This window comes from Pipra filicauda, unplaced genomic scaffold, assembly GCF_003945595.2.
Source record: "Pipra filicauda isolate LSUMZ 115617 unplaced genomic scaffold, ASM394559v2 scaffold12_size5214236_pilon, whole genome shotgun sequence".
In the NCBI taxonomy this organism is placed as follows: Eukaryota; Metazoa; Chordata; class Aves; order Passeriformes; family Pipridae; genus Pipra; species Pipra filicauda.
In genome coordinates, this window is record NW_024103763.1 from 4,919,240 (window position 1) to 4,938,179 (window position 18,940).

General features: G+C 40.2%; 1 protein-coding gene across 1 annotated transcript in view; it reads left to right on the plus strand.

Moving 5' to 3' along the window:
* The first annotated feature begins 2,382 nt into the window (after positions 1 to 2,382).
* Positions 2,383 to 18,940, plus strand: part of VEGFD (vascular endothelial growth factor D) — a 30,335-nt gene continuing 13,777 nt past the window's right edge. The window contains exon 1 of the mRNA XM_027738182.2: positions 2,383 to 2,962. Within this exon, the coding sequence (XP_027593983.1) occupies positions 2,873 to 2,962 (90 nt within the window). The 5' untranslated portion in view covers positions 2,383 to 2,872. The remainder of the gene's footprint in view (positions 2,963 to 18,940) is intronic.

The window sequence follows — 18,940 nt, forward strand, 5'->3', positions numbered from 1 at the left end:
ATGTCTGGCCAGACAGCGAGTCTGTTCACTGCTGTTGCAGGCAGTCTGCAATATAATCTCAACATACTTCTGAGTTTCAAGCTCCAGTGCAAAAGCATTTAAATTCTTCTTAAGCAGTAGGCAGGAAAAATCATAAGAAAGCTGTGTGAAAGGCAGGGCTGAGGTGATGTTGAAGGGAGCACTGATTCATATTGTGAGGTGGAGGAGAGAGAAGAGCTATAGGGGATGGGATGGGCACGGTGGTACGGATGGTGAAAATGCTGTTTCATTATCAGAGTTGCTCTGCTGTCCTAAAACTTTGCCTTTGCTTTCACTAACAACTTTGAGGCAGATTTAGAGTCCTCTGCAGTTAACAAAAGGTTTTTTTCCTTCTCTGCTAGTCTTTATGTCTGAGTCCTAAGGGAAAGACTAGCTATTTTTTGTTTTCTGCCTGCAGCATCTAACTTGCTCTCGTATAAATGAGTTTGATTCAATGCCTGAGGGTCAGTTCAGTCTTCCTGCCCAAAAGCCCACTGAAGCAAGAGGTGGAGTGACCTTTTCTGATGAATGGTTAGCTTTAAGAAAGATGCAGGTTTGGTCTTTCCAAATGTATTTGTAATTCAGAGCTGAATTTGGTAAGTGACAGTGATGAACTAAAACACATACAAAATATTACTGAGATATTTCCCTCCAACATTTCCAAAACAAACAGGCTTGATTTTCTAGTGCTAGGTTTCTCAGAGTCCTGTAGTTGTGGTTCCTTGGCATTTGGCACCAGCCCTGCCAGGGCAACAGAGCAGCTCATCCTTGAACTGTGCTGGAGACTGGCTGTGTAAGTGTCCCACTCACAGGCTTTTAAGGCATGAGGACACGTACTGCTTATTGACTTTTTTGTGAGTCGATTTCTGTGTTTCAAATGATCCCATAAATGAGAGGTAAGTATGGCCAGACACTTCCTCTAGTTAACTGCAGATCGATAGAAAGTTATTTCCATGCAATCCTAAGACCATAGTGGTTATTTTCCGTTTGGTCCCTTATCCTAAATCTGTGCATCCAAGGCTACGGCACATTAATTTCTTTTATCAGGCTTTCAGCTCCTGCAAGGAGATGGATATTAGTATTGCAAGGGAAACAGAGACATTAAATGAGGTCAAGGTGACTGTGCATAAGTATTAGATAACACATTAATTTAAAATTATGAATTAAATAGTTAAAGTATTTTAATGGTAAACTACCGTACAGACACAGGATGACTCCTGTAGCGTGGGGCCTGCAAAACTGTGTGAATATTGCTGGCAGCCTGGGTGCAGGAAAGGTCTGAGGGGGAGCAGCAGGTACACAGGCAGAGCAGCTTTTCCACATCCATTTCAAAGAGGTGAAATTCCTGCTGTCTTTGTACAAACCACTGTGGGATGAGTGGAGGAGAAAGCAAAAAAAAATGAGAAATGGACTGCTTTCACAAAACAAGTGGCAAAAGACAAAGCTAAAAAGTAATACAGTTACACGTGTTTCTAAAACATAATGACAGTTAAATGATAACAGCTGGAAAGACTGGATTAAAACAATTTTTTCTCTAATGTCAATTTGTAATGAATATTTAACCTATCATTAAACTAATGATAGGTACAGAAGCGTGACTTGTATTTAAGAGAAGACTTCTTGGACATCAGAAGGAGGAAACTAGGGCTCTGAAGTATTATGTACATGCCTGTTTTATGTTAACAGCTGTAGAGTCTGATTCTGCAAACACTAAGATATGTGAGACTGGAACTATTCTACTGAACACAATATATTATACGAATACAAAAATATAGATTTAACATGCATAATTATCAGAGCCTTTGTCTATGTTATAATTTTAAATATTAGATCTCAGTTTTTAAATCTCCCTTTTTGACTGTGGAAATACACAGAGAAAATGCATGCTCATCTTCAGGCAGAAATTATGATTTTGTTTTACTGCAATAAGAATAAATTTTGTCCCTTTATACCTGTAGCATCATGAGCTTTCTTTTAAAAAACGCAAAATCTTGTTTGTTGTCAAAGGTAGTTCTTAAATTTCCTTTTAAAAAATCTATTCAGAAAACTCTCTGACACATAAAACACGTTAAAAAAAAGTCTTTCTCTTTTCCTTACCTCCCTCTGTTGTTTTTTTTTTTTTTTTAAGAAGTAACTTAAAATATGTGTGTGGTGTAAGAACGTGTGCTGAAGTTTCATGTTTCAGGTAATCTTCTTTAAAATAATGGGAGTCTAGATTGCATCAGTTAGTTTAAAAGCTGCTATGCTATTGGTAGGAACAAAATGGGATTAGAGCCAAAATTTGCCTGTGTTACTGCCAAAGTCTGTATCAGATTTAAGACACATGCTTCTGCAAGCTTCCCTGAAGGTTGTGAAAAAAGTTTTAATACAGAGTTGGATTACAGCTCTCGGCTCAAAACACTGGCCATTACACACCATCTTAAAAGCCTGCCGTAACACGGAGCACAGGATCGAGCAGATTTCTTACATTTTCTGGACCACAGATGGATTTCGAATGCCTCTTTGTGTCTTAATGGAAGATATATTAACTTCATTAACTAGAATCCATACCTGATCCCTTGTGAGTGTGTATGTGTATACATACAGATATATATCTCTTTAAAACTTCATCATGATTTTATTTCAAGTGTATCTAAAATCTGCTCTAAGAAATGACATTTTCTAGATGGACTTACAATTGTTTTGAGCAATAAAGAGACAGATATTTACTCTTGGATGTTGAAATCCTTTGTGAGTTTATAAGAGAAATTCTGGAACCTTTTCTGTACTGGTGGTAGAGAAATGCATTTCGAAACAGACGCCTCTAGCTGTATGACAACGACTGCGTAGTAACCTGTGGATTTGAAACATCAGAATGTACAAACCGTGGGCAATTGTGAATATTTTCATAGTTTCTTTTCTACATCTGCTGCAAGGATCTGACTACGAGAACGGATCTGTGAAGGTAGGTGATCTTTATTTACTGTGCTTCTTAGTAATCCAGTTGTCAGAATTACCTACATTTAATGTGCAAGTGATAGATTTTTGCTCTTTTAATACCTGGTTGTTGAGGTTTTTTTGGTGATGGTTTAGTTGCAGAAATGTTTACCAGCCATAGAGGAAAATTAATCTATAAAGAAGTTAAATCCATATTCTCTGTTTAATATTTTGTTATTTTTTTAGTAGCTATTAAATACCTGTTGTAAACTTCATTCTTAAGTTAAAATTTTGATATCAGTCAGTTATGCAAAATAAAAGCAAAATCTGAAAAAAAAATAGTGAGTCAGAGCATTTAGAATACTTGTTAAATACACTTTTTTATTTTGGGTATTTATAATTGCAGGAATTGAATTTTTTTTGCATTGAAATTTTTCCTCTAAAGACACGTGTTCATCTGTTGTTCACTTGTTTCCCAGAAATCAGAGAAACATTTTTCTTTTGCTTAATTAGGAGATGTTATACAGGATTTTAAAATCAACAGCAACTAGAAATAATAGAGCACGTTGCCTGGAAATTAACCTTTCTTCTGAATATAATACATGCAACAAAATTTCAGCTGAAGCCTCACCTTGAGAGTAGGATTATTCAGATCTGACTTTCTGAGACAATGTGAGAATATCCAGGGCAATAATTTCGAAAAATCAGAACAAAAACTGGAACAAGTTCCTACATGTTCAGTCTGTCCAAAAATGATTAATTCAGTGTGTGGTCCAGAACAAATTATTTGTTTTTCACTAGCAGAGCAAAACAAGATAATATTTTTGTTTTCACTTCAGAAAACCTCCTGCTTGCAAGAGATGACCACACACTAGTCTGTGAAGTGCGCTGCATTCTGACCTGTGCTTTAGAAAAGAAATGCTAAGTTATGTGCCTAATTGCAGACTGCTGTTGCCAGCCCAGTAAGTCAGCAGTGGTGAGCTATGTGTGCCTCAGGATGACTGGTGACTAACCCCTTTGCCTGCTCACTGTTCACAAGCTTTTAATTTACAACCTCAGCAATGAGTTCTGTGAAGACATTAGGAGCAGAGTAATCAGTCTCGTACACATTACCTTTGAGAACTGCATGACAAATCACTGGTTTGTATATGTAGGAATCACTTCATTTAAACCAGAAACTGCTTTCTAATACAGAATACTAACCATTGTATAATTGGCAGAGGTGATAATTCTGTCCTCATGTGGGACACAGGTTTATTCAACATAATAGTAAACCCACTAGAAAGTCCTTTAATTAAATTTTGAAACCATATCCACTTTGCCTAGAGTAAATTCAGGAGCTTTTCTTGCTTGTTTAAACTGTTTTATAGATTATTCACTGTGATAGGACTGTCCAACCAACATATGTACATATGTGATGATTTTCACTGAAATTCGGGTACTGCTCTCAAGCAGCCAGCTTAGCCACAGGGCACTGTACTTAATAACAATTCACTGATAGTTTCCAAGACTATCCTAAAGGAATCTTGTAGATCACAATAAAGAGGGCTGTGTTTCACATGCATTGGCTGCTGATTGCCACAAGGAAAAGACTGGCTTTCTGTTTGTTCTGTCTTTTTGAGTGTAGATAGAGATATTTGGCTAAACTGTTGATTATATTTGTTTTAATGTTTTAAGAAGGATGTTTGATTTCTAGGTTGTTTTCTCATGTATGAACTATGGGCTTCTGTGTGCGTACATATGTTTATATACACCACAAAAAGTCCTTGATGTTACAGTGTTGGATGGTACACAAGGTTATGCCTATTCTTACCATTTGCACCTCAAATTGAATTTGCAGAACACAGAAATTACATATTGCATTCACCTGCCTTACCTTATTTTTGCAAAGTTCTTTAACTTCAAGAGCAGTATTGCCTGGATAAAAACCCCAAAGTCAGAGTACAGGTAATACACAACTAATGAGACCTAGGAAGGGTTAAGCACTAGCAACCTGCTCTCCCTTGTTATAGGAGTCCAAATAGCTGAGCTCAGCCCAGGATACCTGAAGTTTTAAACTTGTTGATGCTTTAAACCATATCAGGTGGTGTCAGTGTGGTATCATGCAATAGAGTTTTGGGGGGCTAAGGATTTAAATACTCTCTTATCCCCCTTCCTCAAATATCCTGATTAAAGATGTGAACGTTAAAAAACTTATGTACAAGCTGCCATGATTCAGCAAGTATCTCCATGGTGCTTGGCTTTTCCCAACCCTTCAGAAATGCCATCCTCTTCTGGGCACAGGAATTCCTTTTCCCCACCATGTGCATGAGTGTCTTGCCTGTTAGGCCCAGCTCCTCCTTCCTCTCTCCATTCCTGGCCTGTTCTACTCCAGCTTTTGACTTGTGTTCCCTCACCTCCAGGACTTAGGGTCTCAGTTTCCTCACTGGTCTTTCGTTTGTGCTCTCCAAGTGCCGCCCCCCTTCCCATTTGCAGCCTCATGGGTGAGGATGTCCTGCTTCTCGGAGAGCATCAGGAGTCCTGTCCAAGCTCCTCATAGACAGGCCTAATGGACTCTTTTGCTTTCCAGTCACGTTTGACCATGGTCCCTGCATCCCTCCTCCATCCCTAGCTTCTCACTTTGTCTCTGTGGTTGTAACTTCCTGTGTTTCCTTTTCCTGACCCATTTCTAGCTCTGGTCTCCAAGGATACTCTCAGCCTCCTTGGCCAGGTCTTGCCCTCTTACATTAGTGTTCATCTCCTTTCCCTTCCATAGGCAAATCCAGCAGCTTCCTTTCCCTAGTTGCTGGATGCCTGTGGCCTGAGGGAGAGGAAGGGCAGTTCTGTGCTCTCAGCCCCATGGGCTGGACCTCCAGCAGCCTGCAGCAATGTCCTGCTCTGCTGATGAATGGACTGGCGTCAGCACAGGACCCATATGCAGAAAAGCCCTGGCAGGCCTCTGCTGCTGCTCTTGGAGGCTTTTACATTTGGGTGAATTTTTTTCGGAGATAGCAGGAGACACTTCTGGGCCAAGAATGATACCTCAAGTGTCAAAACTTCACACCTGTGACCCACAGCAGGGAAACACCAGATGTTTGCAAAGAGGAGACTGACAGAAAATGTTTTTGAGTATATAAAAGAGGAGCTTCATCCTCAACTGTGGGCAAACTATTTTGACAGAGAAAGCAAAAAAATTTATTAAAGTCATTTTGAGGCAGGCATCTGGCATGGAAAGTTTCAGCCTGAACATTGAATGATGTGAGGCACAACTGGAGAACAGGCTCATGATGGGGAATAGTGGGCAGCCTCAAGCAGGGGCAGCACATCCATGCAGGTGTCCAGCAGGGCTCAGCTCTGGAACTGGGCTAAGGTAAAGGCTGGCAGTCATCACCCTCCCTTGCACGCAAGTGGCTTGGTTCAGTGTGCCAACCTGACATAAAAAGTCTTCATGGAACAGTTAGATTTCCACATGGGTTTTCTGAAGACTGAGCATTACTTTTTAATCTATTTTTTTTTCCATCGGGAAATGCTTTAAAAATTCTTTGTTGAAGTTTTTTCCCGAAAGTCTCTTACATTTTGGAATCCCTAGGCTAGAGAACCGCAAACTTCACTGTCTCTATTCCTGCTTCTCCACCACACATTTTTCTTCTCCTAGAGCAACGACAGACATAGGTGACTTTTTCCAGAATTTTAAAATTAGATGCAAAGAGCTATGTCCTATATTCATCAGAGCTGAGGCAAATTTTTTGCCAAGAAAAGCCAACGATCCCTCAGAGCTGCTTCTGCCTTCCAACACTAAAACCACCTCTCTAATGAGGCTTCAAGGTCTTGATCTCTGAGAATTTGAGTCTCGTTGCTCCTTGCCCTATTCTGCCCCTTTACATTATTAATGAAGTGTTGTGAGGCAGGCAAGAGCAAGGGACAACTGGTCATGCCCAAGTTAAACAGTCTCACAGTCTTTTCCTCTTTAGAGGTCTTCTCCCCATGGTGAATCCTCCTTTGGTTTGTTAGAGAGAAACCTACGGTGGATAGGCCTGAGGAGTGTCACTGAACTATAAATCTGCTTTCTGATCAAAAGACCGAGGGTTAGACAGGCTTAGCTGGGAGGTAAACATGGCTGCTCTCTGTTACGTGCACTGCTTTTTCACAGCTAAGTCTTTTTTACTTCTTCACTAAACATTGATAGAGCCTTGAGTGGTCGTTTTTGCTCAAACACATCTTCTTAGATTCAACAGTCTCATATTGTCACTGTAAGCTGGACAGAGGGGGAAGCCACTTTCCAAACACAGCTGGTACACAGTCCTTGTCCACTGGTGAGAGTGAAGCAGCACTTCCCCATCATCCTGAGGCCCTGGACCACCTAAGTGGAGGATGCTTTGCCCTTGGGAAGGCATGGAAATACTGGAGAGCCATCACACCATGAGCGGAAGGAATCAGGAAGCTCTTTACATCTCCCTTCCTAGAGCCAGCTGCAGTCTGTCTGTCTGTACAATCAAAACAGCTCTGTGAAGAAACCTGAGCAGTAGAGCTCGCTGTAAGCTTTTGTCTCTGTAATTACCACTGACAATGTTTCTCAGACAGATCGACACACCTCTCTAATAACTGCTTGCAAATGCTGCTCAGTTTCTAGAAAAGTTAGATTCTAACACATCTTCCATCTCATGGGATGTCTTCCATCAAGGCAGCTCCTGAAAGTACAGCAAACTGTTCAACTGCTAGAAAAAGCAACTGGAAATGCCATTGGAAACAATTTCTCTGTTTAAACTAGGCTTTTCATCCTCAAATCCAGCTTCCTTTCAAAGTTAGGAAACTCTTTTAAACAAATATTATGAAATTGTGGTTTTCAGAAGTGTTTTATTATCCCAGTTTTGTCACTGCTGCTTTTGATTCTCTGTGATTACCATCTCTGATAGGCATGATGAGCCAAAAATGTGTGAAAATGTACTTGCTGCATTCCTGCAGAAATGATTGTTTGTGCTTTTCCTTCAGAAATGGGAAGCTACCAGGGAGGTTGTGAGGGAAGTCACTCTGTTCTGACTTATCTGCTACTGCCTTGACAAGGTACACTGAAGGATAAGAGAACAATCCTGTATTGTTACCATGCCACACAACATCCCTCCTTGCTCTTATCAGTTTGGAAAGGGAACTACTAACACATTGCTACTTTATCAAGAGTAGTTCTTGTTCATGAGAAATAGAAAAAAAATCCCTTCCAGCTGCTGATCCAGTCCAGTCGATCTCAGCTAGGACTGTAATGTCTGAGAATTGAGCAGAGCTTGGAAAAGTACATCAGGCTGTGTAGATTAATCAGATGCAGCATTTGAGATATGAATTATAATAGTCAGATGTTTGAAATTAATACAGCAGTAATTAAAATTAGCCATCAGTTGTGGCTCTCATCTGAAAACCTTGTATAGTACTTTTTACAGTTATTGCTACAGTGGGATCTGTGTTTCTTTCTCTCAGGGCAGGTAAGTCCAGGTATAAAACTGGCCTTTGCTGTTTCTTGGGCTTGGCTTTGAGATGTAGTTCCAAAAAGACTGTATTGATCAGCTTTGCTGGGGGGAAAAAACAGCCCAAGATACTCTGCTGCAGGGAAGTAAATCTGATACAATAACTTTCCTACAGAAACCCTTATTCCTTAGAGATTTCTTATTCCTCTCACTACGTGCCATTCCCTTATCTACTTCTCTGTCTGCTTCTTACCTCCCAGCATGTTTTGCAGATCTTCATTCACCTTGTTGGGATTTGAGGAATGGAAACAAAATGCTGAGTGCCCCTACTACGGCTGCTGAGGTCTCATTTGCCCATGGGAAGAACAAGCAGAATTACTTTTTTTTTTAATGTCCCTGTGAAAAAGCAATATATGGGCTTCCATATCAATGAATAGCAGACCAATTGCGTAGGCTATTTTAGTTTGCTTACATTAGGAAAAATTCAGCTTCCTGAAGGACAGCTGCGTATTTTTTATATTTTCCTCCTAATGTGAGTTAACATGTGCAACCACTCAGCTGGTGGTAGGACGCCATCTAGGGTCCTTGCTGCTTCTGCAGAGTCCTACTGAGTACAACTGACATGCACTTGGACACGTGGGATTTGGCAATCCAATGTGGGCACCATATGGATGGGTTTGGAAAGGTGTGACTGCCTTCCTTATTATCAGGATGTCAGGATGGGTTGGTCTGAGCCATGCTTTCAGATGGGAGGCACGCTGTGTTAGTTTTGGTTGCAGCGTGATCACTATTTGAGTGCAGTTGGGGAGGGAATTCTATTTGAGTCATGTTGAATTGTGAGAAAGTTGCATCATGTTACTATATCACATGTCACTTTGCACGTAGAGAATGTGCCATACTAACAGGCAAAACTTTTCACTTTAATTAGCAGTGTGACTAAGAAACCATGTTAGGATACTTTCCTCAATTGCTAGGGAAATATTACTTAAGAAAAATTACAATTCCAGGAAAATGTGTGCATGTGATTGGGGTAACATAAGTTCATTCAGTATTGGCAATGGTTTTGCTTTGTGAAGTGACATTTTGAAACCCAGCTGTCCAATTGGCTAGTTACACTTCCAAAACTTTTACTGAAGTGTCTTGGGGCAAATCCAGAAACCAGTGAAAGAACTAACTGAAGGACCCTTCACCACATTAAAAAATATTTTCAAGTATTAAAAGAATACATAGTCATCTGATTTCATCCAGGTCTCTGTTACTGAGCCATTCCAAACTCACTGTCCAAACCACAGTGACTTCCAAAGAATGGACAAATATCAAAAGAAAGTGACTACAGCCTGGACGTGCTTTTTGTAAACACATATAATATGCTATTTTTGACATGTGTGCCCTGTCACAGTGTTAGACCAGCACTTAACCTCGTGTATAGTGAGGTGAGTGCTACATAATGTTTCTAGCTGTACTCTGTATTCAGCATCACAGCTGCCTCAACACATTGCTGCAATGCAAGACCATACAAACCAGGAAACAAGTAGAGGCTCAGAAAATGTACTGTAAGACTCCCAAGGCTGTCGGTAGCATTTAGGATGTATCAGCAAGTTGCCACACTGGATATTTATGACAAATCACCTGTGTTTTTTCACTTATCAAGCGAATCTGATTGGCGTGATCACTTTAGGAGGGACCTAAAGGTAAACTCTCAATGCAGATGATTAGGCTTGAAGAGGAAGAAACTCCATACCTTAGCACGCCTACTCTTTTCTTCCATCTACCAGTCCAGCTTTTCCATTAATGCCAACAAAATCATGCACACTGAATGTTGTTACCTTCAAAGTCACATTCAGCTGCTGTGAGGATGTTTCCCATGAGAGCCAAAAGACCTGACTGTGGGAAGAAGGATTTGTTTAATGAGATTTGTAATTGATACTCGGAATGTTTTCTGGCTGGGAAAAAACCTCCTCATTTTGGTGTAAAGATACAGCTGGCTAAAAGTATATAGTTGTAAGAAGTATTTTGATAAAATATTATCAGTTTCTGATTACTTTGGACATGAAAATTTATCTGAATTCCTTTGAGATTTATGCTTTCACAAAATCATGTACAATTTTTCAGTTACTTGTATTAAATATTTTGATTTATTCAAGACAGAATACAGCAACCAAAATGTCTCATCTCTGAGGATTTTGATAATGTAAGCATGCTACTAAAGTACAAGAACTCTGATTTGTTTGCTGTAGCACCACAAAAGATCTATTCTAGTTCAAAAGGCCATTCAAAATATAAAACAGCTGTTCTCTTGAAGCCATAGAGTAGTTAATGTGATTTATTTATGAACACATATCATCTTCAGCTAAAGTAGAAGCTGTTTTATCACACCTCGACCACGAACTTTAGGAAATGAGTAATTAAGTCTCCAGCCTTCAGTGGAAGTAGAACTGGAGCCCAGCAAGACAGACTCTCAAGAAGGGGAGTCTGGAGGAAACTTTTTACTACATTGAACATTAGAGGTGGAGCAGTGCAGAGCTTGCTTCTCTAGTTTTGGGTCTCAGTCAGATGGTGTACTGACAAGGTTTTAGCAAAAGCGGCTCTCAACCATCACATCTGTATCAGTGAGAAATGTGACAGCCCCAGGTCAATGTCTCCCTGTCAGCCGCCTGTCACCTCATACAACACCTGATCAAACTATTAGTTTTATCATTTTATGTCCTTCCCAAACCCACAAGTAACATATCTGTCAGTCTCGCTGTAAACTGTAGTGATCAAATGAATATTTAGACTGGACAAGGCAGTGCACTGAGAGAACTGAAACTTTTTTAGAAGAGATTTGAGTATTCGTTTACAACAGTCAGCATTTGAAGGTGGAATGAAGTGTTTCATGCTCCTGAAATTTCATCCATGCTTCTGATAATGATGACAAAGACTGTAATAGCCACTTAAAAATCTCATGACAAGCCCATCTGTTTCAGAGAACAATATTAGTAGGAAGTCAAAATATCTAATTGTTTTTTCTCTCTGTGGTCATGTTCACTATAATTAAAAATAGCTTATTTGTGCACTAATATTACACAATGATGCTTCCAGAGGGGATGCAGCCAGGGATGAGACTTCATATATCAGAAATTCATAGCTGACAGAGAATCAAAATTATGATTTTACTGTAGCTGTTGAAAAGTAAATGCTCTTTCTCTCCTCAGAAGTGAAATACAATGGTGATGATAAAGTTACTGGAAGCTAATATGTGTCAGACATGTGGCAGAGTTAGATGCCTCATGCTAGATGTTTATGGGGTGATGCAGTTGCTTGTTGATAAGGCAGTAAGTGACTCCTCCAAGCCTCATGTTTTCAAGCTGCAGAAGATTTTCTCACTATTTTATTATCCATTATGCAACACCCCAAGGATATAAGATGCTGTATTAGAGACAAAATTTGTTATGATAAAATTTGGCAATGGTTGAGCCCCTGCTATCTCCAAATTGTGGTCCATCACTCTGAGCAATATTCTCTGTGTTTTCTTGGGACTCCCTTTTGGGTGAATACCTTCCTCTGTTTTCTCTTGTCTTTTGGTTTGGTTGTAGGCACCAGTTTAGGTATTATCTCTTCATTTTGTGTTTGTACCTGACTCCATACTCATAGAAGACACAATAATGCTAAAATACTACTAATAATGATAAAATACCTCAAAGGAGTTCCTCTTACTGGAGACTCCACGTAAGCTTGCCATTCTCACCAGGAAAATGTAGAATCTTTGTGTTGGCCTCACAATGGCAGGAGCTGCTTTATTTTCCTGCCAAGAGAGAACAAAACTTTTCCATGGGAACTCCCTTTCAGTTTCCTGGCCACATCAGCTCACAGTCTGTGTGCTGTGATCCACAGCATGGCTGGGCAACCACCCCGTAGCTTTGTGACAGGGAATGGAGTGCATTCCCCTGCCCAGCAGCTGCCAGCGCTGGCCTTCAGCCAGTCCCAGCTCCTTCAGACCCTGGTGCAGTTGCACTTCCTGGATGGTTATATTTGTGTACCTCATAAATTGCTTGTGCTTTGGATAAGGAGAGGGGATTTCATCTCATTTGACTGCTCTCAGTTGAGTGGGATTCAGGTCCCCTGGCTACAGCTAAGCTGGCGATCTGGTGGTTCATCTTTCAGCATCAATGGAGAGGAAGAGGCAGTTTGGAGGCACAGTTTATTCAACAGGCTTTAGAGGGAGATGAATGTTCCCTCAGTGGATCTATTTTTCTCCATTAACTGCAAGAGGAGTTTTAGATAACTAGTTCATATTCAGTCAGGTGAATAGAATCATAGAATCAGATTATTTTTTATTTTTGATAATTGTGGGATGTTAGGGAGCTATAGGCACTCTATCTCTGGAAGATGAACCTGCAATTATAATCAGCTCATACACTGTTGTAAAAACACCTTGGGGAATGCATCATGGAAGAAAAGAAGGTTATTCTCAGGTGCAGCATACACAGAAGCAAAGTTCCTTGGTATTTTCATGTGGCAATGAATCATCTACCTAGTATTTAAACTGGTTTGAGTCTAGTTCTGAGATTAGCCTTCAGGCAGTTCTGGCACAAGGGGAATTCAGCTTTGGGTTGCATCAAGTCTGTCTTCCACACGATTTCTCTTGAACTGAATGCAGTTGCTACTGCTTCAAAAAGCACACAACACTGGCATGAAGGTTCAAAATGTCCTCGCATGCTGCCAGTACTCTGTGTTCAAGTGTCCTCACTTTGAGGTGAAACTTCCACCCCTCCAGATTAGTTAATTTTGAAAGATTTAGTCTGACCTTAGTTTAAGTCTTTGGCCAAGTTTGTGATACAATGGCACTAATAAAATCATCACTCTGTGTTATGCAGCTACAATCTGCTTTTACTGGCAAGATAAAACTGTTACCTTCTTTTTATTTCTAACCGCTGAGAGGATGGATCATAAAACAGTGCAAGGTCATTGAGAGGTTCCTTAGTCATTTGTCCTGGCCCTGGACACAGTGAAAATGTTGAAAATTTCCACCAGTATTTATGCAGCACTTGCCACGATAGTATCTGTGACCCTAACTCAGAAAAACATTCCTTATCAGAAGAGCTCTTACACATGTTCAGCTTTAAGCAGAGGTTTATGTCCTACTGTGGAGAAACACTGTGAGGCTGGGGCTTCAGGAAGGTAGTCGTCTGTGTAAAGCTTTCAGGATGTATGCTGGGTCTGTGAGTGTGCTTGAGTACAGAGTGAAATGCAAGCAGGACTTTCCTCAGATTGAGCAAAATACAGAGTTCAATCAAGCTTTATTTTTGCCTTCTCAGGCATACAAAATATTATTCACCATGCATCTGTTTTCTTAAATAAAAATACTGATAGCTTCTGATGGCCTTGAAAACAGAATCATAGAATCATAGAATGGTTAAAGTTGGAAAAGACCTCTAGGATCATCAAGTCCAACCATCAACCCAGCCACCACCATGTTCACCACTAAACCATATATCCAGGTGCCATATCCACATGCCTCTTGAACACTTCCAGGGATGCTCATTCCACCACTTACTTGGGCAGCCTCTTCCAATGCCTTATGAACCTTTCAGTGAAAAAATGTGTCCTAATATCCAGTCTAAACCTCTCTGGCACAACTTGAGGCCACTTCCTCTTGTCCTGTTGCTTGTTACTTGGGAGAAGAGACCAACCCTCACCTTGCTACAGCCTCACATGTATTTGTGCTATAGGTCCTGAAATAAATTTAGGACCTTAGCAGGCCATTTTTTTTACTATTATATTCTGTATTTTTCGCTGTTTCTCAAAATACCTCCAGGAGATCCTGAAACATATCGTTAATGCAAAGATCATTTGTGTCAGGCTGAAAAGAACAGCACATGCAAAAAAAAAAAGGGTTCTGAAAAGGTGGGTTCTGCTGGCTGTCTTGGACATCAGTTTGAGAAGCGTATTTTTTTCCTAAGCAAGAAACCTAGGAGGTTGTCAAGGATGGAGAAAAGGTGCCAACTGCTGAGCTGCAGGCCCTGATAGGAGATGGTCAACACTAATACTCAAGAAGGAGCCCAGTTTGAACAATACAGCCTATGTGTGGGATTGTGCAACTGTATGACGTGATGCATGAGCCAAATATTTGAATAGCATAAATCAACGGGGTAATGAACTCAGTGCCTGATTTGAGTCAGTGTCCAAGGTGGGAAAGGCCACTGAATGTATCACCACTTTTTCTCTTGTTCCTCTCCAGTGCTAACTACTTCTAGCATTTTTCTGGCATCCAGGATTGCTAGGAAGAAGAGAGATAGCCCCTTATGGTTTCTTTTGGAAGGACAAAAGTTGTAATTTTCCAAAAATCACAATGCTAACCCACGTTATCATTTCCTGATGATGTTGCTCATAGCACAAATAAAGGAAAACAGATATTCCTCTTTGAGTTGAAAAATAATTTTAGAACATATGAGAGGTCAGTGTTTTGAAAAACATACAACTTCATTTAATTATGAATATGATTTATCTCTGGGTATGGGATCCATTTTTAGGTAAGGTACTTACAAAAATTACATTAAGAGTACCAGCACATTGAGGAGATAAGAATGAAGTACTTAAATCTACTACTTTGATATTTGTTATGAAAGAGTTCTACTCAAACATTTCTCACAGACCATAGCCTTATGACTTTGGTGGACTACAAGGTGCACATCTACAGTACCAGAAGTTTAGGAAATTTGGAGTTTTCCAGTGATATGGCTGCACAGGTAATTTGTTCATTTTGGGAGCATGAAAATGACATTGTCTTGGCCCTTTCCCAATGACTCCTTCTTTAGTTTCTTTTTCTCTCAAGACTTAATGTATATTTTAAATTGACCAGAGATCATAATTTTGCTACTTATGTGTACCACACCAAATGCAGTGAAGTTCTGCTCCACATCTAGGTTGCAACCATTACAACCAACAACTCCCACAATGGTGACAGCTCACCCCAGCTGACTGTTAAATCTGTGTCAATGTAAAAGAAAGTTGAATGAGGACATGGAAGGGAAAAAAAATGAATGTTCCTCTGCACCAGGAGGCTGAGTAGCACAGCCTGAGGTAGTTTTCATTAGACTCTCACCTAGCAGAATATGGGGAAAGAAGTAAAAATAAACAACATGAAAGCACAGTGGGAGCAAAGAAGTACAAGATAATGAGAGCAGAGTGGAGAATGGGAGGGGAACCTGTAAGGAAGGACTGTAGTTAGCAGAGAAAGACTAAAAAAGGGAGGTAGGGGGTATCTGAAAAGTGGGAAATGGCATGTGCAGATGGCTACAGTCAGGAGAAGCAGACAGTTGGCACTGTTCCTCTTGCTTTTTGTGAGGAGCTGGATCTTTCAGAAATGTCAGTGAAATGTCAGTTTGACATCTGTCTTTTTCCCTGCTCTGTAGCTGAGTGGGGAGCTCCCCTGCTGTTCAAATGCTAATTTTAACTGCTGTCCACTTGATATCACTGTGAGAAGGGATAAAGTCCTAGATCATCACATGACAGGTAAGTCTAGGACTCTGTTGAATCTAACACCTTCCTCCAATTTCACATTTTGAAACATTTATTTACATTTCTGTCCAAAGCTGCACTCTTCTAAGTGGGTCTTTTCAGTCAGCCAGAGTATGTCTGTATCTAAACAGGGCTTGAGTTTAAACTGCACTATATAAAAGAAGCATCCACCTCTGCATGGTGCCAGCAGCCCTAAGACACTTCACCCATGGTATTATCTGAAACTGTAAGAGGTTCTGTGCTTTCCTTTGGTGCTGTGCTTTTCAGAACAGCATGACCAGAAATGGACACTCTGGAAAGATTTGATGACAACATGCTATTCGATGCTGCTGTGCTGCAGCAAGAGAGTGCCCAGCCAAAGCAGTTCAGTCTGTAGGGCTGTGTCCTGCTGGTGGAGCAGGACACACCTTCCACACTTTTCATTTTTTAAGCTATTAGTTTTGAATGCTTTTAAGTTGTGGACAACCACCTCTATGGTCAAAGTGTATCAGGATGAGGGATACCCTCCTGACTGCTGAACAGTCTGCTGGGTTTAGAAGAGTTTAGAAGAACATTTAGGATAAGAGCATTGTAGTAGTCTCAAATGAATCAAAAGGTGCTTTCCACTGTTCCTGTTTTGGCACTTAGCAAGATTGAAACAAAATGAGGTTCTTCTCTTCAGATGTTTCATACCCGAGATAGTTATGTTGAGATATGTTTGACCAAAGATCTACCATGCTGATCCATCTTGTGATCTGGCGAGTCTGGCCTTGCTGGACAGCCACTAAAAGACTTTCAATGTGATTTTAAATGAATCATGCTCTAAAAGTGTCTATATTTCTCTGTCTTTGCTACAGAGGGAGCTGAGAGCAACTAGCTCACAGCAAAATAGATGTCCCCACTGTAAAAACCTACAACTACTTGAGATTCAGACCTCCCTTAAAAGCCTTCAGCAGTGCCTTCAGCTCGCCCTCTTGTCCAGTGTCAGCAATGCTCAGAGGCACAGACCATACTTTATCTTAGCGCTGTTGTTGTTGTGGGAAAGGGCATCAGGAAATTCTATACTGGATAGGGAATCCTGTGAAGAAGTTATAAAGTCATCTGTAAAATCTGTTCCCCTGAGGAAGAAGTCAAATATAAGAAGAAGGAATACAATTATTCTAGTGGTGTCATGGTAGGAAACAGGCTATCCCATCAAACTGCAGAGCTTGAATAGGTATTAGGAAACATGAAGAGAGTAGGGGCAGCAGATTTACCTCAGGGTTGAATAGCCCAGGCAATGTTGAGGAGAGCTGGATCTGACAGAGAAATGATAACTTCCAGTTCTGAGGGCTCTGCGTGAGTTTTGGAAAATCATGATTTAGTTTATTAGGATACATTTCTGATGACTGCAGAGGCAATTCTGTAATGAGCACTTCTCCTTTCATTTCCTTTGACCATACTCTCCAATTTCCAGCATATGAAAACCAATAAGAGAAGGAACAACCTGAGTAGCTTTGTCAGTACCACTATGATGCATCAATATCAGAGATGGGTTTTTTTAATTGTCAGAATTCAAATCCTATTGGAGATGCATTTTTTTGGTATAATAATGACCTCTACTAATCACCTTTTTATACAATAATATTTGTGAAGGCATAAAGTTAGTTAATTTCAGTGCATTCTGTCCATACTAAGGAATTTGTAGAGCTTTCAAAATATAAAACCCCCTAAAACAGTACAAATTCTTGCTTTAGACAAAACCAGATCTCTTTGCTTATCATGAGGAGGCATGTCTATTTTTTCTGTACTCTTTCATCTTAGATTTAAAACTTCTTTTGTTGATATAAGAATCAGGTTTAGTGGTGAAAATGGTAGTGGTGCTGGCCTGACAGTTGGACTTGATGATCTTAGAGGTCTTTTCCAACCTTAACAATACTATGATTCTATGATTAATAAAATCCCTTGATATGTAAGTAAAAGAAATGGAAAAGCTAGTTGTTCCAAACTACTGACTCTTATAAGAAGTGCAGGGATATGTCTTCTAAGTTACAGAATACTTTCATCTCATTTTACAGGTTCTCTGCAAATTCAGTCTAGTAGAACATATTTTTTACCACAAACAGAGAGAAAAAAAAGTCAGTGGGTAATAGAGTTCAGTTTTGAAATCTTTGGTCCCATTACCATGCCAGCACTGGTCCTACACTTGCATGTTTTGCAAGATCAAGGAAACAGTTTGTGAATGGGAGTGAATATAAGCTGTGGTTCTTAGAAAAAATAAGTCTTGACACATTGACCTCGAGCTGAATTTCAGCTTTCCTGGATCAGCAAAATTCTGGGCATCTTGTTTGTAAAACTATCTTGAAATTCAGTTACTGTTGCTAAGTATTCACATTCCTTCTGAGCTATTAGTCCATAAGTACTGAGATGGGGTTTCCAGTTTTTACCACATACGAAATGCATGAGAAATCATTCACCTATGAAGCAGCCATCTCTATAATGAAACATGGCAGCTTGCTAGAGCACAGTATAATGTTCTGTATGGGCATAAAAGGAGAGCAAATAACTTATTCTGAGTTAACTACACAGGGAATTTTAGGTCAGTGGAAGGTAATTACCCAAAAACGAACTTGGCCCGTATGTACAGGCTAACATCTGTATCATTGCAAAATAAATGCCACAGATGTTTTAATAACAAGTAACATGCACTCAGTGCCTGGGTTTCAAATCTCATCTAAAAATCTTCCTCTTATAGGTCATGCTTTCCCCACCCCTTCCCCAGTCCTATACAGAGCACTCGCTTGCTACCAGTTCAGACTTCTGTCTGCTGTACATCTCATCGACAGCCTCCTGTACTGCAGCTCTGCTTTTAAGAGCTGGTATTTTATTATGACAGCTGGCACTGCAGCCCTTTATTTTCATGTCAAAAAATACAGCTCACTGTATGACCAGGGAGTACAGCTGAGAGAGCACCAGTCCAGTGCAACACAGACATTTACAAAGATAACCTTTTACTTGGGTTGGAGGCAATGTTTTCAGCAGATCTGGTGAGTCAGTGGAAATAAATTCTCAATGCCTTGATAAAGGCACAAACACAGATGTCAGAAAGCAGCAGC